The sequence below is a fragment of the Macaca fascicularis genome, chromosome 10, assembly GCF_037993035.2.
Source record: "Macaca fascicularis isolate 582-1 chromosome 10, T2T-MFA8v1.1".
In the NCBI taxonomy this organism is placed as follows: Eukaryota; Metazoa; Chordata; class Mammalia; order Primates; family Cercopithecidae; genus Macaca; species Macaca fascicularis.
Window position 1 is genome coordinate 66910508 of NC_088384.1, and position 24663 is coordinate 66935170.

At 47.7% G+C, this 24663-nt stretch overlaps 1 protein-coding gene across 15 annotated transcripts in view; it reads left to right on the forward strand.

Moving 5' to 3' along the window:
- Window positions 1-22056, forward strand: part of RALGAPA2 (Ral GTPase activating protein catalytic subunit alpha 2) — a 322322-nt gene extending 300266 nt beyond the window's left edge. For 12 of the 15 annotated variants that reach the window (XM_005568214.5, XM_005568215.5, XM_074004662.1 and 9 more), the window contains one exon: window positions 18333-22056. In XM_005568214.5, coding sequence (XP_005568271.3) covers window positions 18333-18487 — 155 coding nt within the window. In that variant the 3' untranslated portion in view covers window positions 18488-22056. Of the gene's footprint in view, window positions 1-5770; window positions 5853-14847; window positions 14888-18332 lie in introns of those variants that run through there. The other 3 variants (XM_005568218.5, XM_065522707.2, XM_045362411.3) reach the window with 2 other exon arrangements.
- The last annotated feature ends 2607 nt before the right edge of the window (window positions 22057-24663 follow it).

The window sequence follows — 24663 nt, forward strand, 5'->3', positions numbered from 1 at the left end:
ATGCATGTTGAAATTCTCACTGAGGAGCTTCCTTCTTCCACTGCTTTAGATGCAACTGTTAGAGTGCTTAATAGATTTCTAACCTGTGTCAATTGTCTCTGAACACTGCCTTACTTCTCCTATTCTGATTCGTTAACAAATATCTTATACACAAAGTGAAAAAAAATTAAATCCAGTGAAATAAATCACTTACAAATAAAATCAGCCATGCATCATTGTTTAACATCGCTGGCCTCAATCCTCGCCTCTCCGAGCTTTGTTGGGAGATAAGAGGGAGAGGCACGCACTTGCGCAGGGAGCCAGGAGCAGCAGGCAGAAGGCTTGGGAGATAAGCAGGCTGGCAGAGGTGCAGGAGCAGCACGATTTGCATAATCACGCCTCTGCTTCCTGGTGAGGCGTCAAGGAACACTGGGATGGCCTCTATTGATCTTTGTTGAACTGGAATACTAAGCAACATGAGAAAAGCTTATAACTTAAAGCTTTGATTAATGTTTCTTACATTAAAAAAGTGGAACAGCTGTGAATTGAATTCTTTTATACACTCTGCCAACATTCTATCTAAGACAAAAAAAAAATTCGTTTCAAGGGAAATGAAGATTTCATACTCAGTCTGGCTAGAGATTTTAAATTGTTTCTAATTTTTCAGTGCAAGAACATGAGGGATCTGTAGCAAAGCTAATTTTAAAAAGATCTCATTCAGCTTTTTCCCACCCTCATGAGATTATTCCCCTCTTCGTGAGGACTTGATTTTTCAGTGCAGGTTGTTTTTTGTTTCTTGTTTTTTTGTTTGTTTGTTTCTTTTAACTCTTGAGAAAGCTTTTTATTTCTTAAAATTAAACATGTAAATAATAACTAGTTGTTTTCATTCCTTAACTGTTACATTCTTAAGATTATTAAGATATTATCAAAATGAATAATGATGGACCTTGTTTCTATGTATATTTTAGCCTCTGTATAAACTAATTTGATCTTTTCCAAACATTCATAATTATTTAAACCAATTGAAATGAGGGAGATTCTAGGAGCAATTCGAGTTTTTAAGAACTCTACTTGGAGAGGATTGTCAATGGGCTTCTTCAAGAATGTCATATTTTTGAAAATTGCTTACCAGAATAAAGATTCTGACAGCATGTGAGGGTGGGCATTGGAACTTTTCTAAAAGGAATGTGAAACCAAACATGGAATATCAAGACAAATGCTACTCCCTCCACTTTTCAAATTATTAACATCAGTATTACATTTCATAGTGTTCATGGTTTAAGGTATTCAGTGTTGAGTGGGAAAATTTTTTATATGTCTATCATACCTATCCTTAAGTGTGATTTTTAAGTCTAGGCATAATGTTCTGTTTTAATTCTTTGCATATCTCCTCATAACGCTGAGCAGGAAGGAAGTAGATATAATCTTGATTTGAACTGAAATGTGGGGCAGTACAATGAGGACGGAGCATTTCAGCACCATAGACAAGCACGTTTTCAGAAGCATCTTACATACTGGCTTCGCTTTTGAAGAGTCCCTGTCCACTATCTGTTACTACTTCTACAGATGAAAACATTTGTCATTTGTTTACACTGTTATGTTCTTGGGACAAGTGCGATCAAACCCAGATGAGCCAGCCAGCTTAAACTAAGAAATTGAGGTGAAGTCTGTTCTTCCAAGCAACAAGCCAACTGGAAAAATTGACCCTGAGCGGCTTAAGCTCCCACAGTGCACTTAGGACCCAATCAGACCATCTCTGGCCCTCAGTGTCATCAAAGCAGGGCCTTGGGCTTGGGCTCACATGCATATGCACAATCTGAGGAATTAGGGGCTCCTAGGTTTTCTTTGTATCCTCACCACAAGGGGCTTTATTATTAATGAAGAGGGAGCGTCACCTGAACGCTGCGTTCATTCCACACTGTATTGGTAGCAGCAAGCCAGAAAGCAGCATGCAGCCCCCACTTCTAGCGGGAAAGCCCCAATATCAGCCTTTAAGTCTGAAGTGAAAGTGGGAGATGTGCTCAGTGGGAGTGGCCTGTGCCTGAAGGTTCCACTGTTGGAAAATGCCCTCTGCCTCTGACTTCCCCCATCCAGGTGCTGTTACCCATCCGCCCAACAAGCCCTGTGGGGACGGGGTTGGCCAGGTGAACAGGCTTCCGTTCAGGATGCGCTGTCAACCACACATGGTGATGTAGCTGCTAATATATGAGTGCTCAGCTTTTTTCAAAGAGCTCTCAAAACAAAATCTATTTTCCTAATCAGAAAATATTTTTAAAGACCATCATGTCTACCTTGTGTCTATTCCATCCATTACTTGTATTGATAACACCTGACATGTAAAGATATTTCAACTACTTTTTTACCCAGCACTGTAGTTTACCTTCCTTTTTTGACCAGCAATAAATATAAATAATCTAAAAGGTAGCTAGTGTTAAAATATTGGTTGCAGTTAACATATATATGTTTTATGTATAAATACATTTATATATACATGTACATTTCTCTCTCTCACACACACACACATATTGAGGTGGGGGACTAAATTTGTGTTTTCAATCATATCACCAAGAAAGAGGGAGCAGCAGAGAGGCCTTGAAAGGGTTAACTGGAATGGGCACCCTCGACTGCTGGGAGGGACTGATGTAATCACTGCAGCTCACAGCCAAGTGCATCTGTTCACCATGAGGTCATTCTTCTGCATGCTAATGATTTGGAAAATCAAGTCTAGTGTTTGACATTATCAGAAAAGATATAAATAGTGTAAATCTTTACTTTTTGGAAGTTGCTCTTATAAAAGAGAAAAAAGGAACTTTACATTGGACCTGAGATTTTTTTTCAGAACTGCCTTAAAGATTGTGTCTGGATCTAAAAATCTTGGAGGAATCCACTTGTGTCTGCTGATAAATCAATCCCCAGATCACTATTTCAGTCACAGCTAGCAATCTGGTAGCCAAGGGCTACAGGTATGTCTCATTTCATATCTAATTTTAAGAATTTCCAAGTGCCTTTGTCCGAAGTCGATAAAGATAGATTTTTCCCAAAGAATGTTCAAAACCAAGTTAAATGAGTGGTTCTTCTCAGAATACCCAAACTGACTTGTGTTTACTGAAGATGCCAGTACTACGTATGGTTCCTTTCTCCTTCAATATTGCTATAGAGAGCCAGCAGAGGGAGCACAGATCTTTGTTTATTTGTTAGCCCTGCATAAACACAGCATTTGATTTCTCCAAGATACGGTCAGAAATACTTCCTCCTTTATGACAGGCTGGATTGTAAAGGCTCCAGGATTTAGAACAAGTGGGAGAAAATTCCTCACTATGCTTCATCAGAGTCTGCCACTTTTAATGTAGGTCGTATTTGGAGCTTAAACCAGATTAGTCTGAGTCGGTCTTAGGATGCCGCTGCCATTCCTGCTATTGCACAAAACTGCAAACTTTTATCTTTCACACAATTGCTTGGACACCCTCGTGGAAAGGGTTATTTATGCCACTTACCTAATGAAAAAGACTTTTGTAGCTTTTCTTCTACAACACGGTCATTATGTTAAGTTTGCAGAACCTTTACCAGAAGACTCTGCCTGGTGTCACTGAGTCATTTTGGTGGCCAGTAAAATCTTCTCCTAAAACTGCAGATGGAGGCACTTATGTTACACATTTGCCTCAAAGCATATCTATGATGTAGACACTACACAAACTCCTCTTAGAACTTACCAGCCTTTGCCCAGAGAGATACGGCTACACCCAGCTTTTGCTTGGTAAGGCCTCCGCACCATATGCAGTCTTGTCATTCTGCATGCAGTCCTGACAGGTAATCTTCCTTGGCTCTTTCACCAAGCAGTTAATAATCAGGTTAACTCCTAGAAACAGCACCAGTAAATCCTAACCCAAACCCCAAAAAAGAGTTTCCCCACTCATTGAAAGGATAGTCATGTGACAGACTCGTTCCATTTGTATTCATTCTCTCTCTGTTAAAGTGGTCTTAATACGGTTTTAATCAATAGTACTTCTTTTGAATCGTATGTGTTCAACTTCCCCATAACTTTGCTGAAGCCAGCAAAGAACATCACAGAATGCTGAACTAGAAGGGACTTCAGGAAAGATCATGTCTAACCCTGTCACATTAATTTTGAGCGAGCTGAAGGCCAACCCATGAAATGACCACCGAAGGTCATGGGCAAGTTGGAATCAGGGCCAACTCAACCTTCACCTCCCCATTCCCCATGGAAATGCCAGCCCTGTGCCCACACTATAGTGATAATCCCATAATCAGAGCCATAGCTACCAACTCTTTATTAATACTAAAGGCCAGAATCATATTTTACTCTATTCAGATAATCCAGAAGTTTTCCCTTTTGGTCTCACTCTGTCGCCCAGGTCTGGATTGCAGTGGTGTTAGTACAGCCCACTGCATCCTCCCCGTCCCAGGCTCAAGCGCTCCTCTAGCCTCAGCCTCCTGAGTAGCTGGAACTACAGGCATAAGCCATCACATCCAGCTAATTTCTGTATTTCTTATAGAGACAGGGGTTCGCCGTGTTGCCCAGGCTGGTCTTAAACTCCTGGGCTCAAGCGATCTGCCCACCTTGGCCTCCCAAAGTACTAGGATTACAGGCGTGAGCTACTGCACCCGACCGAGAAGTTTTCCTTAAATACAAGTTATCTGATATCACCATCTATTCAATAACTCAGCCATCCCACTCAGCACCCTCAGCACACTTGGCTGTAGCTGGCCAAAGTGTTGCCACACGTCTTACAGACAACTGCCTTGTACAGATGTTTCTTCTACCCCCATAATCCCTTCTGGACACAGCCCAAGTCTTCCTTCCCTCATAACTGGCTTGATTTTGACCACTTTTGCTTTGATTTTTTCCAATTTAAGATGTATTCTTCTTGCAAAGATGGAACAACATTGATAGAAAGTTTTTTTACTAGCTATCATTCCATCACCAAGAGCCAGTGGTGCTCAACTCTGGCTGCACATTGGAATCCCCTGTGAAGCTGTAAAGATACTGATGCTTGAGTCCCTCCACTAGATTCGGATTTATTGGTCTGGGGTGTGGCCTGAGCATGGAATTTTAAAAAAGAAAAAAAACAAAAACAAAAAAACTGAGGACATTTTAACATGCAGGCAGGACTGAGAACCACTGCCCTAAATCCTCTCTGTAATATTTAGGTCTTAATTTTAGTGCCATCTAACTTGTGATTATGTATATCTTGATTTTCCTTAGCATATATAAGCCTTTATCCTGTGTGTGTGTCTCCTCTCCATAATGGACTGTAAATTCTTTTTTTTTTTTTTTTTTTTTTTTTTTGAGATGGAGTCTCGCTCTGTCACCCAGGGTGGAGTGCAGTGGCCGGATCTCGGCTCACTGCAAGCTCCGCCTCCCGGGTTTACGCCATTCTCCTGCCTCAGCCTCCCAAGTAGCTGGGACTACAGGCGCCCACCACCTCGCCCGGCTAGTTTTTTGTATTTTTTTAGTAGAGACAGGGTTTCACCGTGTTAGCCAGGATGATCTCGATCTCCTGACTTTGTGATCCGCCCGTCTCGGCCTCCCAAAGTGCTGGGATTACAGGCTTGAGCCACCGCGCCCGGCCTGGACTGTAAATTCTTTAGAGAATGGTACATGGGATTTCTTTCCTACGTGCAACAGGAGTGAATAGAAAGGAGGACAGAAAGGAATCAGGCTGTTGCTTTAAGCAGAATAGGTGTGTCTCTAGACCGCAGATGTGTGGGCCTGATGCAAGATGCAGAGCAAACACTCATAATTATGTTTCATCTGTCCTCTCCTTCCCAGTCTCTTAGTGAAAGTGGGCCACTGACAAGAAATCTGATAAGAAGCCGGTGTGGAGAAAGGCAGGGGAAGTCAGGAGCAGGGGAAGTCAGGAGCCGGCGAATCCATAGACGGAGTAACTGAAACTTGATTCAAGGTGCTTTCGTAGATGGTCTCAAGGGTCTTAAAGGGAATTATCGATTACCCTGTTTAGCACCATTTTAGGCTTCGTGCTGCTTCATCCCTTTGTTCCTTTACTCTCCTCGGAGTCAGCTCTGGAAGAGATGAGACAAGCATTCTTTTCATTTGCTTGGCTAGAAAAGCGCCACTGCTACCTGTCAGATGTTACCATCTCTGACGTGGTCCCTGTTGCCCCTGGAGGCTGCCACTGAGCAGGACTGTGCAGGGCACTTCAGGCAACACAAAGTAAAGCTCTGGGAACCTCATGCAGGCCTGTATCTCTCCTTCCTTTGTGAAGCTTGAACTCTTATTGGAGAAAAGCAGATACTCATGAGCCACAAGAAATGGCTATTAATAAGCCCAGATAAGTTTCCTCCAAACTATAACCTGTGTCAAAAAGATAACCAGCCAGTGGTTTAGGCCAGTTGGGTTGAGATTTCCCTGAGATGAACCATGCCATTTGCCTTGTGAACTTGAGGAGAATGAAAACTTGCCTCGTGTGTGTTAGCTATTCTACTAAGCATCCTGCCAGCCGGTTTGGAACTTCCCCACATTGCCTAATGTCTGAGAACTGGAAGGCCCATGGACAAAAATAAAAAGATAGAGGATAGTAAATGTGAGAAGAGCAGAGAGAAAGAAACCACATGTTTCAGAGCCACTGCGGGGACAGTGACAACTCCTGACAACCCTGGGGCTGATGCTGGGGCTATTCATAGGTTCCCAGAATAAGAAGTGGCCTGAGATCATTCATTTTGAAGTGTCGACCTTGCACTGAATCTGTTCCTTTGGCGGAACTCTGAAGGTGCAGCTTTTTCTGTGAAATGCTGCGTTGGGTTCTGGGTTCCCAATCCTTACAGGGTTTTAAGTGCAGGTGGCATCTTCCTCCTGCCTGACTGCTAATTACAGCTCAGGGGATGCTTTAGCAGTTGCCAAGAGATGGCTGGCAGGTACCAGGAATTTTTCTCAGAGACAATTTTTGGAAATAACTCTTAATTAAAGCTTGTTTGAAATAACCTTGAGAATTTGTTTCAGAAGAACCTGGAGCTCCCAACACCCCAGGTTCACATTCCTTGTGAACCGTGACTGTGGCCCTCAAGTCCTCCTGGCTCAGCAGGTGGTGCATGCACAACCTCAGCTGCTGAGGGGCCTCCTAGAAGACTCTGGTTTTGCTCAAATTCCTGTTCAGCAACAGCCAAACCAAAGCAGAGGCCAAATGGAGCCTCTCTTGTTTGCAGTTAAGTCTTCTGACAGAAAGAAGAAAGAATATTTTATACTGTCCTTTTCCAGGAAGATATAGGATAATAACAGGAACTAAACCTGTCAGTAGCACAGGTTTTCTCTATAGAGAAAAGCCGGTTCCTTTTTGCCCATTAGCCTTTAAAGTCCCTCAAAACAGCTGAAGGAATAAAATCCCTTAAAAATGGAAACATGCCCATCCATTTTGAAATAAATAACTTTATGTATTTACAACGTTGATGTGGCCAAATTCTCAGTACACAAGCAACCTAGTAGCATCACCGTGGACAATGCCGAGAAAGAGTAGGGAAAACCCTGTTTTGTGACCACTTCAAGAATATAAGACAATAGAATCCAGATGCATAGAGGACATGTTCCACCTACCTGTGCCCCCACGCAGAGGCTCCTCTGGCCTTTCCCGCAGCACTCAGCTGTGACCTGTGGTGGGAACCAGTGGCCTTCACCATTCCAGCATCTGTCTTCTCCTGTGTGGGACTGTGTGATCTATGAGATTGCCTGAGGATAAGGAAAAGCAATCATGGGTCTGGCTTGGAAAGGTTCCACTCCCCCATACCCCTAATCTCAGGCAAAACAGGAAGTGCGCACACCTTGCCTTGCCATTGCTGCTGAATGTGTTTGGGCAGACCCTGCAGTCAGCGTGCATCCCAGAGCCCATGCGCTGTCATTAGGGAAGCCCTGCTTCCTAGCTACATCCCTAGGGTGCAGAGAAGCAGCTGGAGAAACAGTGAGACTCCAGTTAGCACCACAGCCTCCAGGTAACATCTGGGCATGCAGCTTTGTGAGGCCAGGCGCTCTGGACCGGGGTGACAGTCACTGACCCAACAGCATCACACATGAGAGCCCCAGAGGAAATCAGTCACCACGGAGAAGGAAGGAGGAGACCAGAAGTGGAAATCTGCAGCCCGCTAGGCTGACTCTGCTCTTTCTCCCACTTACCCAAAGCTAGCAACTTGCTCAAGGCCAAATTGAGATATTAAACCTCAGGTCCACTCAAGACCTGGGGACACAGAGGGACACACCTTTGCTACAATTTCAGTAGATGCGAACTGCAGCTTCACTCCTCAGAGCGTCTCATAAAGCCCACAAAAGTGGGTTTTCTCATAAAGCCCATAAATGTTTACCAAACATTGAATATGCCAGTTGCAGAGATGGGCAAGACACACAGCAGCCCTTCCTCCACTGGAGGCTCACCTTCCAGACTGGCGAGTAGACGATGGTGTCTGCTCTCAGGAGCTGAAGAGTGCTGAGGAGAAAAGACAACAGGGAAAGAGCCTCGGGAATGCTACTGAGAAAAACCCAACACACCTGGGGTGGGGGTGCACTTTAAAATAGGGGGTCAGAGAAGGCCTCCCTGGAAAGGCGGCATGTGAGAAATGATGAGGAGGGAGGGGCAGGAAAGAGCAGGTGGAAGGGCCTGAGGCAGGGACTTTCCCGGCACAATCAAGGAACAAGGAGCCCAGCCTACTTAGAGCTGAGCAAGCCCGGGTGGGCAGGAGGAACAGGGAGGTCAGAGTGGCCTTGCGGGCAGAGGACAAGACCTTGGCTCTTGCTCTGGTGAGTTGGGCAGCACACAAAGCCTGTGAAGCAGCAGAGTGCTATGATATGACTCTTCTACAAAGGGCAGTCAGGCTTCAGTGGGGAGGATGCACTGTGGGGAGGGGGGACAACTTCCATGACAGTTTACTCGCCATGTATTCCCATCTCCAGACACGCAACAGGCATGTCATATGTGTCTGGTGCATGAACGGATGTTATGCTCATACAAGAGGTGTTCTGCCTGAACATTCCCTGGGGGACACTAGAGGGGCCCTCAGCGGTGCCCCCTCACTCCAGCACCACAGAACACAGCCACTATCCTGGATTGCCCAGACAGGCAGAACGTGGAGCTCAGCCACATGTCCCACCCTGCCCTCAAGACCCTGCAGACCCCTGTGAGTTCCAGTGCTCGTGAGTACGGGTGTGCATGAAGAATCGCGCAGATGGCCACCCCCGCTACACAGAAAGTGACTTCAAGAAACTTTAAACACCTCAGTGACACAGAAGGGCAAGGATGGGAGGCCAAGGCTCCCTAGCTTTTTTTACTCTTACAAAAATGGTCTCCAGGACTCTGTGAACTGTAACCATTCTTTATGTATGTGTAGAGATGTGCAATTTACTGCACGCTTTCCGCAGAGTCCCCCGCCCATGGGGCAAGATTGCTCTGACAGTTGAGGAATGGAGGCAGGCTGGTTTTTCCATCACCAGGTGGCTGTTCATGTCCCGACCAGGGCTCGAGCACTTAGGCCTCTTAGTTCTCAGACAGGACTCATTGCTCCACCCTATAGCCCCCTTGCGTCTCCGTGCCTGCTGTGGGGGACCCACCCACAGGAATGAACAACCCAGTGGCGGGGAGGAGCCCTTCTTCGGTGGCAGTGGCAAAATGTTCCTCCCTGAAGGCAGAAAGGACTGTTTTCTAGAATGTGTAACCTGTACAGTTTTTACAGTGGCAAAGGCACACCCACTTTGGCACAGATAACTGAGAAATTTAACTAAAGGGTTGCCTACTTTACAATTCAAAAGGAGCACCACAGAAATAATTCACATATAACAAGTATCTTAATTATGGGCCAAAATTCCTTTCTGAGGACAAGACAATTTTTATCAATGAAACTACCAGACACGTCCATTGCTTCTGCAGTGTCTCCTCAGACACCTCACAAAAATACCTAGAACTCACTGTCCTCCCACAATCACCATGGATGTAACTGCTACATTTTCTTGAGCTGTTGATTATTAGGGAAATTTTTAAAATATAGTCCTGAGTGGTGCACACACTCCCAGTGTATCTTGGGACAAATCACACGGTAATCCCACCTCACTGCCGCAGTCACTCCTGAGTTGTTTTAAAACAGATCAATTCAAGTTAGAATAAGCTTGGGAGACAACCTGGAAGGGAAAACAAGTCACTGAAAAGCAGTGTGCCATCGGTGGGGTGGCCCTCTTTGCTTTGAGGGTGGTGCGAGGCACAGCAGGAGAGGTGCTGGTGGCACCTGCAGAGCTTCATAGCTGCCCTCGTTCCCCTGCTTGCCTGGGTGCCCCTGGGGGATTTTCTTCCTGAAATCTCAGAGCCATTTCTGTTGTGTCACTTTTGGAATCATGGGAATAGTAGTGCCACCCAGACCACCTTCTATTCTATTTTGCCATTTTAAAAACCAGCTTGTTGAGATCTAATTCACATATCATGCAGTTCAGCCATATGAAGTATACAAGTCAGTGTCTTTGGTCTATTCATTAGGTTATGCAACCATTACCACAGTCAAATTCTATAATATTTCATCCCCCTTTAAACAGCCTGCCGATAGTCAATCCCCCTTCTCCCCGCCCACCCCTCAACTCTAAACAACCACGAATCCACTTTTTGTGTCTATGGACCTGCCCATTCTGGACATTTCATATAAATAAAATCATCCCATATGTGGTCTTTGGTGGCTGACTTCTTTCTCTTAGCATACTCTTAAGGTGCCTCCATGTGTAGCCCATATCAGTATTCCATTTATTTTTATTGCCAAATATTCCACTGTACGGATAGACCACATTTTGTTGGTCCATTCATCTGTTGATGGACATTTGAGCTGTTTCCACTTTTGGTCACTGTGAATATTGCTGCTGGGAACGTTCGGGTCCTGTGTGGCCATTCACTCATGTGGCTTCAGTCTGGTAAAGTACACAGACTTCCCGTGGCCAAGATGCAGCGGAAATTTTGGTGCTTATGTTCTGTGAGAGTGAGAGAGGGTCTGGAAACATTTCTTTATGATGGCCTAACAAGAAAGTTGACACCAAGATATTAATTTTAAATTTATAATTTAGTTTAATTTAGTAATAGAGCCACACAAGTACGTTACAGTCAGGGAAGAGAAAGAAAAAAATGCCAGGAAAATTCTTTTACCAATGATCCACCTGCTCACTTAGCCCCGGCACGGGAGCAGCACATATACAGGCACACGCTTCACGCACTTTCCCTTCTTCCCTCCCTTCCTGCCGGTTCAGCTGTCCCAGCTTTCGGCTTCTGAACCATGGGTGATGGGCAAGACCAACAACCAGAAAGAGGAAGCCAAACCCAGAGTCAGAGCCAGGGCCAGGACACAGCCACTGCTGCTGGATTGGAAATACTGGAAGCCATCCTTGGGCCATTTGGAGATGTTAATTAGGCTGGCTAATTCCCACTGGCCTTGGGTTGCCAGTGTTGAGTGTGTGGGCTTACCCCATCCACTGCCTGCACCTGTTCCCTTCCTCAGAGCCATTCCAAGGGATCTGAATAGCCCAGACAGCTCTCTGATCTCCCACTCTGTCCGCCTTCCTGCTGGTAGGATATTTAGCACTTGCCTAAAGCTGGAGCCCTAGTCCACTCTTTCTCTCCCTCATGCATGCCAGCTCTCAAAATAATTCTCTTTCCTAATTATCTTGAACCAGCTAATCATTTTCCACACTGACTGATCAGTAACCAGGATCCAGAGACAGGCAGCCGCGTTTCTTGTCTGACCCTGCCCAGCATCATCCCAGGTGGCAGTTCTGGATGGCAGCCTTTCCTCAGAGGCAAGAAGCTTGGTTCAAAGCCTTGCTCTCTTGCTATCCCAGTGAGTACAGCTGGAGAAAGCATGCCATAGAAAGGCCCACCAATTCCTGGAGCGCCTCTGCTAGGCGGAGCCGCACACAACACAACACATGTCCAGCCAGCCTCTTGTTTCCTGTCCTGCTTTAAATCCCTGTTGATATCCAGAGTATCAGAGAAGTCACACAAGGCGGAAGAAGCAAGACATCTTTCTTCAGAAGTGACTTCTGGATTCCTCCAGCTCAACTCTGCATCTGAGCTGCCAGTTGGCCACAGTTTGGCCTTTTGGTGTCTGAGTTAAACCGTTAAGGGCTGTCCCTGAGGAGTCTTGCTCAACTGCTCTTAGATATGAGTGGGGCTGGCTTCGATTCCCAGCCCCACAAATAGGTAAAAATGACTTCGAATGTAAAACACACATTAACCCTATAACCCAGTGTCACAACCTTTTTTTTTTTTTGGGGGGGGGGGACAGAGTTTCGCTCTGTTGCCCAGAATGTAGTGCAATGGCACCATCTTGGCTTACTGAAACCTCCACCTTCCCAGTTCAAGCAATTCTCCTGCCTCAGCCTCCTAAGTAGCTGGGATTACAGGCGCCTGCCCCCACACCCAGCTGATTTTTTAGTGTTTTTAGTAGAGACAGGGTTTCACCATGTTGGCCAGGCTGGTCTTGAACTCCTCACCTCAGTTGAGCCACTGAGCCCGGCTGTCACAACCTTTTATCCATTATCACCCCACCGTGGAGCCTTCTGAGACATTTTGGTTTCCTAATTAGTCCCCTCCCCTGAAACAGCACAGAAACACCATGTGTCTGTTTACTTACAGTACTTATACATACTGTGCTGTACACATATAAAGAGTAGGCTATTTTGCCACCCCAAATTAGACTGCATGCTGTAACTTTTCTCCCAGATCCCCCAAAGGCAACGGTTTCATCTGCTTTGGTCACCACTGTAACCCAGAGCCGAAAACAGTGCCTGGCACATATCTGCTGCCCATTTGACAAAGGGATAGGACAGTTAGGCTTTGTGTCTCTCCCCTATCCCCGCCAGGCGTCAGGTCCCTCCTGGCCGCTTCCCACCCCCCATCTCCAAGCACATTGCCCTCCAGGTGCCCTCCGCACTGCCCAGGTTGATCAGTGCCCTGTGTGTACCCCAGAGATATATCGAGAAGCTGACAGCTTACTCCTCTGCTCCACGACTGGAACCCCACCCTTTGGGAGCACTGCCGTGTGTCAAGGGCAAGTGACATTTGAGCCCCATGGAATAATCAAGGCAGCCCCCAACTGTCTCTGTCTTTGCATCTCCTTAACTCAACCATGGATTGGCAGTTACTGAGACATTCTTTGTGGTCCAGCACACCACACCAGGCTGCGTCTGGGGACACACAGGAGAGGGGCAACCCAGTCCTCATCAGCAATTACAAACAAGTCCTCCATTGTTAGCTGCGCCATCTGCTTTCTTGGTTTCTACCAATCGGGTGCCTGTACACACAGCATAACCAGGGCTGAGGGGCTGCAGAGGAGTGAGATCAAGGAGCCCCTTCATAAAGAGACCCTTTGCTCACACTGGAGGGTGTCAGTGGCATGGTGCTCTAAAAGCCGAACTTCCTCAACTCAAGGAAGACCCACGCAGATATGCTCTATGTTTGCCCTCTTCCATGAGAGGAAATGGGGGCCCTACAGCACAGTGCACTGGGGGGAATCAGAAATCTAAACGATTAAATCTTCCAGAGGATCCACGGAAAACATTCTAGTCCGTGACCAACAGTCAGCAGCAGCCCAGAACCTCTTGTGCCCAAAGAGCACAATCAAGTGTGGAGAAGGAACGGCGTTCACGGTGGGTGGGAGTCGGACCGAGTGTGGAGAAGGAACGGCGTTCACGGTGGGTGGGAGTCGGACCGAGTGTGGAGAAGGAACGGCGTTCACGGTGGGTGGGAGTCAGACCGAGGATCATACATGAGCCACGATCAGTTATTGATCCAGAATCTCCTAACCCCAAATAATTTTCTTGGGAGAAAGGGACAATCTTCATCCATAGATTGGAAAAGATGGCTCCATAGCAGTGCACATTTCTTTCATGGAGCCTTGGCTAAAAGAATGGTAGTGGTCTCCTCCTGATGGCTGCTGGAGCCACCATCTTAGAAGTTTGCCCCTGTCACCGTGCCAACCTTGGCAGAGGGGGTCAGCAGAAAATCCATGTTTACAACTGTGGCTGTGCAGAGAATGGTCCACATCGCTGATGAATGTCCTTTGTCGGGATTTGACGGTTGTCTAGTGACACAGAATTCAGGAGAGTTGTGGGGGCTGAGAGTTCAGGAGAAGCTACTGCCTGATGCAGAAAGAGGATGCATTCACCAAGGAAACCCCGCTGTAGAAAATAGGATGGTGTGAAAGGGGTGGAAGAACCTGTCACAAAGCATAGAAAAGCTAAGATCCCCCTCAGTTCTGGGTGACTGCTGAGACCCTGCTGCTCTGTGGGTGAGAGTGACCTTATGGTCCAATTTTCCCGCTCCAGGGTCCCCTCCCAAGCTTTCCTCTGCACAGGATGCTGTGTGTCCCCTCCCTGAGGACTGTCACATTGCAGATGACACCAGTATTAACACACTGTGCGTAACTCAGAAACCTGTAAAATGAAACTTGGAGACATGTAAACTTGCCCACCTAGGGGGTTTCAATTATTTTTTCAGGTCATCCATTGAATTTCAAATGCTTCTCTTGAAAACACTTTTATCTTTGTATTTTAAACAAAATCAGTCAGGAAAAGTTGGAGAGCAGGAAAAGGATATAGCTGTCAGTGCGGTTCAGCATCTGTAGGGCTCCTGACAGGGTCTGCATGCATAGACCCTGGGAGTGTTAATGTCTCTCTCATTTCACATTTGCAAAGATGACATCGGCTTCTATTTTGTCCTATCAAGTAGCATTTTTCAAGTGAGTTTTCAGTTTTTACTGATTGACAAGGCTGCAAAACTGCTTGGGCAGCTCAGGGATAAATGTATTATTAGCACTGTGTTAATGATCAAGTTGGAGCTGTGGGCTGCTGTGTGTGTATTCACTCGATTTTGTGTTCTTTCCCTTCAGATTAAAACACGTAAAGGTCTCATTACAATATTTGAGCAAGGTAAGACAGACACTTCAGTGGATTTGTCCAGCCACCCTGCTATGGGGAGGGGGTGGGACTTTTCTAACCGGCTGCCCTTGGTAGCGGACCCTGCATCGGTGCTCCTCGCCCTCCTGGGCCTTCCCCTCCCGAGCGGCCCTGCCCGCACTCCTGCCCCTGCATGTCTGCGCTGCCCGGGGAAGCCCAGCCTTGCCTTTCTTCTGCCCGTGCACTCGGGGAAGAATCCGACACCAACACCTGCTATCCCGGAAAATGTCTTTGTCACCTACCCTTTTGTGTGTGGAGCTGTAGGGGGCCGGTGGGCACGGGGGCCACCCGCTTTTTTGTTGCCCAGGCCTGGAGGAGCAGGGTCTTGAGATGGGCCGATAAGACACAGCACATGCTGGGCCGGCCTTTGGCCGCCAGCCTTAAAGGAGGCCTCTGAGGCCTCCACGCGGGGAGGGCAGGTTGTGGCGGGGGCTGCTGAATGGAACAGCTGGGGAAGGAAAAGCAGATGAAAGCTGCGGAGTGCAGAGGGTGGAGACCCAGGGATGCGCTGCGGTCTAGGACCCAGAGGATAGGCTGGCCGTAGCAGATGTGACCTCCCCAGCCCGCCTTTCTGTCCTGGGTCTGGGGTCCAGGCCCTGCCTGCGGCGCTCTGATGGATGGTAGCTGCCTTGGCAGGGCTGTCTGAAAACCCTGTCCCGTGTGGCCCGGGCTGCACCACCTCCCAGGCTCACAGGTGGAAGGCAAGCAGTTGGTAATGACAAGGATCATGGCAGTGCCCTTCACAGGAGAAAGCAAGTGAGCGAGCTGTCATTCATGAGCCTGTCACCCACAGTGGAATGCAAAGCACAGAACCGGTCACTTTGTCTCAGTAAATATGGAAGTGGGATGTTAGGGTCCAGATTTGTTGGTTTATCCAAACCTTCACCCTCCTCTGCCAGGCAGGGCTGTTGGACCTGCAGGCCAGAGGAGCAGCCGGCGCCACAGCCAGCCGACCCTCCAGCCAGCTGCCCTTTCTCTTCCCCTCACCCGTGGCTTAAGCCCAGGCCTGGTATTGTCCCAAACTGGGCTCACTTGTGTCAGCCCCAGCAGGTGACACGAGCCTCAGAGCCCAGGTGCTCATGTCAAGATGGGGCAGAAGAGGGCTGTCCGGTCCCCTCTGAGCAGCGCACTTTGCTGCAAAACTTTGCATTTGCTGAGACCCCCGTGTCCATGCATGTTCTGCTCCTGCCGCCAAAGTCGGGAGGTGAGGTTCGAGTGTCCTGTGAATAAATCCATGGCTTCCATCACCGGGAAGAGGCAGTGCGAGTGGAGCCACAGCTGCGAGTGGACGTGTCGTATCAGGAAGGCGGCCCTACCTTGTGTCCTGCCTACCCGTCCGGCAGCTGCCACCTCCCCGCCACAGGGTGCTGTGGCACGAGGGCCCAATGCAGATGAGAATGTCCCAGCAGAAAGCTGGGGACCAGAGGCATGTGTAGGGCACTGTGGCACTGGCTCCAGCCCAGCTGCAGGAGTGGCTTTGCCCTTTGCCCCTGGCCATGGGATCCCTGCTTTCAGGTGCACAGGCCCCCATCTCTGCAGAGCTTCCTGCACTTCTCCAGGCTCACTCAGCGGGACAAAGCTGGCGTCCCTCTGTCCATCTGCAGGAACTCGAGGTGCACCCTCTTTCCCTCTTTATCCTCCCTGGGTGAGTGGGTGGGGCAGAGGAACTAAAATGTTTTCCTTCGAATCCAGAATTAGCAAAGGTTCGCGCTTTCTCTTTGGATCTCACTTTGTATCTTTCATTTACTTGCTTTTTCTTTTTTTTTTTTTTTTTTTTTTTTTGCTCCTTTATTCTAATCCATCTGATCACCATAGTGGGCTGGGTTGTTGGAATATTGTCTGGGATTAAATCAAGTCTGTTCTCCCACGCTGCCCCACACCCTGGATTAAATGCCAGTGCCCACTACCAGCTACAAGGGGATGGAGAGATGCCTCGTAACAATCCAGCTTCTCTTGTGGATGATGGTCTAGCTGTGCTGCCTTTGTCAGAAGCAGCCTGTTTTTGTGTTCTGGGGTTTTTCTAGTGTGGTGTTTTTTTTGAGACTGGGTCTCACTTTGTCACCTAAGCTGGAGTACAGTGGTGCTATCACTGCAGCCTTGACCTCCCAGGCTCAAAATCCTCTCACCTCAGCCTCCCAAGTAGCTGGGACTACAGGTGTGCACCACCACGCCTGGATACGTTTTGCAATGTTTTTATAGAGCTGGGGTTTCACTATGTTTCCCAGGCTGGTCTGGAACTCCTGGGCTGAAGCGATCCCCGCACTGCGCCCGGCTGCAGCCTGTTTTAAAGATGAGAATAGTGGGGCCTTCTCTGTTTGCCCGACCTTACCGAGCCGAGAAGAAGGGAGGCAACAGTGAAGCCCCTGGACTCTGAAAGTACTGAATTTCAGAACACCCTGAGCCAGGTTACTGCCATAGGTCCAAGCATGTTTGCAAGTATTGATTTTGGAAACTCTTCCTAGAAACAATAAGGTAAGTTCAGAAAATGAAAAAAGATGCTGTCTGTGAATACAATAACCTACTTAAATTAATTTCAAATGCCACTAATAATAATACTTTCAAAGGCCAAAGCCCTGCAAGTGAATCACGCAGGGAGGAAGATGTGGAAACTCTGCTTTTGAGGTTTGTTCCCAGCAGAGGTCATGCAGGAAACTTGGGGCATAATACAACAGGGTTTAAAAATACGCTACAAGGGGAAGGGTGATGAAACGATCCTCTCACTGGCAGAACGGCCCTAGGGGAGACCCAGCTCCACCCGCAACAGTGGCTCGGTGTTGCAGCAGGCATTCTTGTATTCCTCTGAGCACGCCGACGGCAGCCCTGGGGAAGCACGGGATGCAGATGCGCAGGTTTTAATTTTATTCCTTTTCCCTCCGGTGCTGAACAGCTGTATGCTCATCTGGACTCATTCAGACAAGCAATTTAGTCCTGACCTCTAGTCTTAGGCCCTTTGGGGAATAATTGAGTTGTAACTCATTGTGTAGAATATTGATATGTAAACAAGTGGAGATTCCAGGAACACCGCCAGGGATCTGCAGAGCGTCCTCTGAAGTTTCACGGGCTTTTCCATTGACTCCAGCCACTGCTTCTTCAGTGGCTCTTCCTCCCTTTCACTATGACCAGATGCCTTTTCTCTTCATTCTTTACTTATGAATTGGACAGTAAGTCTGAATTAATTTCACAAGATCCATAGCTTCTTTTATGCTGCAGAAAAGCCCAGAGCAAAGAATAAGAAGAAAGACATTCATGTATTTATTCATTCAACAAACATCTTTGCCGGCATAGCGTGGGAGGAGGTCACCAGACCCTTCTCCTGGGAATCTCCCTCCCTTCCGAGTGCCACAGATCCTCCCTGAATTGTGTGGCCGTAGAGCCTCCATTGCCTCCATGACTTAGCAGTTCTCTGCTTCCTTTGCAGGGGCCCTGGCCTCCAGTCTGAGTGCTGACCTCGAAGAGCCCCTGAGTGAGGAGGAGACAGAACACCCTCTCCTGCTTCTGCCCCAAGCCACTAAACCCAGAATCTCCAGGAAATTTCATTGCTGTACTAGTGCCCTCAGCAGGTCTTCCCATTAGTGGACTTCTGAAGCCCGTGGTGAATCCCACTACAGCATCTCAGATGGGACTCAAACTAGGCTGTATCATCTTGTCCTGAAACCTCACAAACCTTGGACTTCCAAAGAAGAAACGAAAAAGTCACCAAAAACCAGAGATGAACCCACTGTCACATGGGCATTGGTGTGGCTGCTCTGGGCAGATCACAGCAGGAAAAGATTCTGCTCTTTCAGGGAGGGGCGGAGGGCAGCTGGCTTCTGCACCCCAAGTTGTTTCTTCTCATTTATGAACCCAAGCGTGATTCACAGAGGGGCTGGCGAAACCATTGTCTGACTGAGGAATTCTATCTGCATTGATTTTGCTAGCTCCTTTTAAGTTAGGATTTATGGTTTACTCAAAACTTTCATCATCGTGGAAATTGGCTTTCCCCAGGGTCTTTTGCCCAGGAGACGTTTTACCTCAGTTGTCCAGTGTTGTTCCACCTGGTACCTGACGCCCTCTAACTGAACGAGGTTCTGCTCACCACGCAGAGGCCCTTCAGGTCGTGACGGTGATACCCCTATCTTAGAACACTCAGAAGATTCCAGAAATACAGGGTCCTGTCCTTGCATAAGTTCCTGCAGGACAGGAAGTGTCCCAAGGCTCAAAACAGCACAGACCACATCCACACAAAAGGCGCATGCCGGCTTCAGGCGCTAGGCTGAGCCGGGCACCCCCCGAATGGCCTTGTGCCTCCAGAAGCCTCACGCCGCAACTTGGCTCTCATCTGTTGCCCAGAGAGGCCTCAGACAGGCCTCGGAAATGTTTCTTGTCACACAAAGCTTTTGGTAGCAGATTCTAAGCAAGGGATTTAATCCTTATATTTTTGCCCATTTGGCTCCAAGGAAGGCACATTAGACCTGTTTTTTGTTTTTTCTTTCTTTCTTTCTTTCTTAAAAAAATGAATGAATTAATTAATGAATGAAAGAAAAGAGAAGCAATGGTAAGCCCTCTCCTGCTGCGGGGCACTGGGTGGGCCCTGCCCGTCCTGCAGCAGAGAAATCAGTCAGCAGTGAAGAGCTGCTGGCACGGACCCTGGGCTCTGCCCTGGACCCTTGACCTGCCTCAGAGCTAGAGGTTTGCTCCACCCCGCACTTCACTTGGGAAGTAAATCCGAGAAACTCATCAGAGTCAATCCCCACTGCGCAGGCTTTGTTCTCACAGTGGCTGGGGAGAGAGCAACGCCCTGCAGTGGGAAGGGAGAGCAGCACGAGAGACGCAGCCCCTAACTCGGCGTATAATGGGTGGGCCAGTCCTGGGAAAGGTGGGCCCTGTGCATGAGGTCTCCCCGCCATCCTCTGCCCTCTGCCCTCAGCCCTTGCACACACTTGTTACCTTCAGGCTGCTTGGCCACCCAGGCCTGAAGAAGCCTTCTGAGGCTCTCACCCCATCAGAGCGGCCATTTTCACTGAGGAGCCAGTTTTTTCCATTAGCTATTGAGCTGGTTTGGCTGGAACCTGGCCTTTGTAGAGAGAACGGGAAGACCCAGGAGCCAGACTCATTCTTGGGACAAATGAGAAAGGGCTGAGCTGGTCATTCTGTCGGAAGGGTGGGCCTGCTCATCCTGGAGAGAATTTGCTTTTCTGCTTTATAGGGGATTGCAGGTAGCACTTGAGGCCAGGCCACTGATAGGAGCACCTTGAGAATCACCTGAACACAAGAGAATGAGGGTGCCCCAAAGTGGAAGGAAGCTTCCAGCTCCTGGGCTGTTTTGGGAAGGGCCCAGGGTACTTACAGGGCCAGAAGGGCAATGTGAGGAGTGACTGCAAGCCCTGGCATTTTCTGTGGTGTCAGCAAACGCCCCTTTATTTTAAATGATTCCAGACTTCTGGGCCGTGTCGCTTGGCCACCGTCACTCAGGCTTGATCCTGCTGTTGAGCTGCTCCTGTCTCCTGTTTACCTCACTCCTGTTGGGAAGGCCATCGCATGCTCCTAGGCTCCAGAATCCCCTGTAGGTCTCTACCAGCAGGTCGCCTCTGGGGGAAATTTCATCTTCAGGCTCTAGAAGCTCCTGTTGCGGAATTCCTGGCTGTAGTAGAAAAGATATGTCAGGATTTAGAAATCGTATTTAACTATCCTGGACTTCTGTCCCATGATTTCATTTTGCTTCCACGAACCAGCCATCCCGACCTTGGGGTGGGAAATTCAGTGGTAGGCAGCAAATAACTCAACCTTCCTGTAACCCCTGAGGACCTCACGACCCCAGATGACAGCCAGCAGTTTGGTGAGTGGAGTTTTTTTTTGAGCCCGCCGTTCTCCGTAGCAGCTTTGGTCTGGAGATTTGGAATGTGGAGCCGGGAATCTGACAGCCACGTTTCTCGTGGTCACATGGACTGGAGTCGTTTTTGTTATTTGGGGTGGAAAATTGCAATGATCAAGCTTCTTCTTCTTTTTTTTTTTTTTTTTTTACTTAGAAAAGCAAATATTGTGTTTTTGTAATAAATACCTTTCAGCAAAATTGCGGCGGATCATTCATCCAGTAGGGCCCCACCTGAGGCACAGCGCCGACTCATCACGGTGGTACCAGTGGGTCAGCCATCTGGAAACAGAAGTGGCCCTAATTGGGCCAAAATGGGGTAAGACTCGCTGGCCTCAGCCAGGGCCAGGCCAGCTCCCTCACTTCTCTGCGCACCTGTTCCCAGAGTCCATCCAGAGCAAAGCTGATGTTTATAGTCTCATTGTACTTAGGCTTTTGTACTTTAAAAAATTATGACTTTTTAAAAATAATCAAGCCTTCAGCAGACAGAAGTGAAGACATTTAGCCTGGGTTGCCTCAGCAACAAAGTCTGCAGTTCCTAAGAGCCACATGTTGGGGAAGTGGGGTGACCCAAACTTGGTGACATGGGTTGATTGATCAGACCCGTAGCCTTACAAACACGAGCTCATGCAGATCCACAGAGCCCTGCACATCCTGTCTTCCTGGCCTTCCTCAGGTGGCACCACCTGCGCCCCACGGACCTGCTGTATTGGTGTCATGTGGAGGTCTGATGAATCCTTTAAAACCTAACTGTGATGTCGTAAATGTAACTGTGCTACCTTTATATCTACTGAAGGGGAACATCTGCATCCGAGGGAGATTCAACAGGAAACAACCATCGTTTTAGTTGCACTCAGTCTGTCAGTATGACATACACATGAAATGAATGTTTCCCTGTGTTTTCAGGTCTACAATGTTTAGTACATGTAAATAAGGAAAAAAATTGATAAATACGGTAAATTAAGTTATAGCGTGTCATTTGATTCTTATTTTGCTGTCTCTTGTTATTTAATTTTCCTAATGCTCCACATCTAGGTTCCTTCCTAGGTGGTAGGAACACCTTGCAGACATGTGTGCGCGCCAGGACACACCACGGCACAGGCAGCCACGGCGAGAAAGCACACATCTCCGCAGATGGCAGCCACCCGACTCTCCAGTTAACCTCTTTTACTCTTTAATTCTGATTTACTGTGATGATTTCATAAAGTGGAAACACAGCACTTCAGTGCTATATGTTTCTGTCATTCTCATTATAGTTTATAAGAAAATAAAGTTTACCCTGGCATCTAATAAAGAGATGGTTTTCATTTTTATTGGACAGAATTGTTTGAAAGCATATTTTAACTAAAACCTAAACATGCATCCAAAATGGTAGCTGGTACCTGTGCGGGGAAGCTTACCAACGTGTTTATGTAAAATTGATCTCATTTCCTAACATGGAATGCTGAGATCCAGTCACAGGAGGCTCTGAATCCAAGCATCATGGTTCCAATCTACTTAAATCGCTTTCTCTCTCCATGAGTAAAGGGCTGGGTCAGTATCGCCTGCTACCATAACATCCATCTGAGCCCGCAATGAAATGTGCCCCTTGCTCCATCTCTCCAGGGCAGCCCCCTTCTAGCGGTCAGGAGCCCCTGTCCCTGATGAACAGGAGGCAGCCTTAGAGGTGAGTAAGTGATAGGATGTGATATGGTCTCCTGTTGGTGTGGCTGAAGCCGGCTGATGCCCGTCTAAGGACTCCAGCCATCTCATGACAGCCTGGCCGGGTGGCCTCTGCCAGCATCGCAGGCTACTCATGCGCTAGGCAGCAGTGACCTTTCGGGTCATTGTATTAGAAGTCTGCAAAAATCATCCATTTGTCCAGTTAGCAAATATTTTTTGAGTACCTAATACTTACAAAACATGCCTGTGACCTCCCAAATGGTCTGGATGCCTTCTTGGGAGTCAAGCAGACCCTAAATTCAATGTCTAGCTTTTCACTGATAACAAGAGCTTGCTTAATGGTACGTCCTGCTTCTAATACTTGGTACCTCATCGAATGAAGCTTGATGTGGAGTTGTAGAGCTTTGTGGCCTGGATGCAGTGGGTCCCACCCTGTGCATCCGCAGCGTTGAAGAATCTTCGTAAGTCAAATGCAGGTTCCTGACTGCTGCCGACTCTGACCTACCAGGTCTGGGCTAGAACCTCAGCATCTCCACTTTTTAAAGCTACCCAGAGGACCTGCAGGTAGATCTGGGTTGAGGGGCTGGGCCAGCACCCTCGGGAATGGTCTGGGCAGCTCATCCCCCACCTGCACTGAGGGAACATCGGAGAGCACTCCCTGCAGGACAGCTCTTCGCTCTACAGCTGCTCCTAGGAGCTGCGTTTCTGCCGCTCACTAATGACTCGGCGTCATAGGTGATAGGTCAGCTATGGAAATGGTTATTTGAAATTCAAAGGATATTTTTCTCAAAGTCTTAAATGGTTTACTTTTTTATATCTTTGTTTTTGTTTTCACCAAATCGTTTTCTCTGCTACACTTTTTATTTGTGGCAGAATGATGACAGGGTGGGGAGACATTCCAGTCCATCATGCCTCCTATAAGTGATCAGGTCACCTTAAGAAAGTACTCATCAAATCTTGGGCCATATTAAGCAAAACCTTCAGCAGAATTCCAAAGAACAATACAACTTCCAGTGCTTCCAAAAGGACCATTGCTACAAGGCCCTGATAGGTCTTTTGGGGCTTCTGCTAGGTGCCAGAATTGAAAGCAAGAATATTTTTTAAGGTACACCTAACCATAGTCTAATTCTCTAAGTGTTCCAGGAAAAAACACCAGTTATTTCTGCCTCCTGCAGTGAAGCGTGTCTTCCAGCGAGAGGCTCCCACACTGATATTTGTTCACTTCAGTACCTATTCAAGCTAGCATTATGGTGCTGTGTATGTGCAGAAACTAAATTGAGGCCACTTTGGTTTATTAAACCGTTTATGTCAAGGGGCACTATTATCATTTGCTCTTTTGTCTATACCTGGAAATGGTTTTAGTTGCATTTCGTTTTTCAAACCAGAAAGTGAAGGCCACGGAAATGGAGCACAAAGTAAACTCTGTCCCTGCATATTTGGTTTACTCAAGGCACGGATCTACAGCTGGAAAGGTCACCCTCACCCCCTCAATCTGACCACCTACTTCTACGGGTATGAAAACCAAGTCCTGAAGACATTGGCTCACTGAGATTCACAAGGTCAGAAAGTGAGGCTCCAGGCAGGAGATCAGTTTCTTAGTTCCCACTTCTTGATGACACCCCCATTTAGCAGCAGTCACCGTTCTTCACCAGTGCATGGACTGTTTATTGAAAGCAACGTTTTGGTCACTGTAAAAAGGTCCCCTAATGCCAAGGCTTAGGCTACCCTGACCCTGCTGTCGTAGGGACCAGGCCCAACACAGACCAAGGGCTTCGAGTGTGGGAGAACTTGTTTTAACAAGAGACTTACCTACTCTCCCTGCATGCAGACACGGAAACGGTGGAGTTCACCTCTCTCCATGGCTCTAGAAGCCATGGACTGGAACCTCTGGAAAGAAAAGTTGCTCGTCTTCAACTCTGAAAAATAGACTTTGAGGTCAGAGCAGGTAGCCAAAGCAGGGTTTTCATGCTTAGTGTGATGCCCAGGCAGGTGGGCCACGCTCCGGAAGGCCACGGTCTGCTCTCTGCACTCAGACATCTACGTGTTTACCAAGCATTTGCTACAATTTGGCCAAAATTGTCTCGTTTCTCTCCTGAAAATGTTTTCTTTTTTGGGAGTTTGAGACAAAAGATAATGACATATCAGTGTCCTTCCACGCCACAAGAACCACCCTTGAGTGGAGTAGAATGAGACTCGCTTCCGAAACCGAGGTCTGTTCTTAGCCTGCTGCAGATTCAAC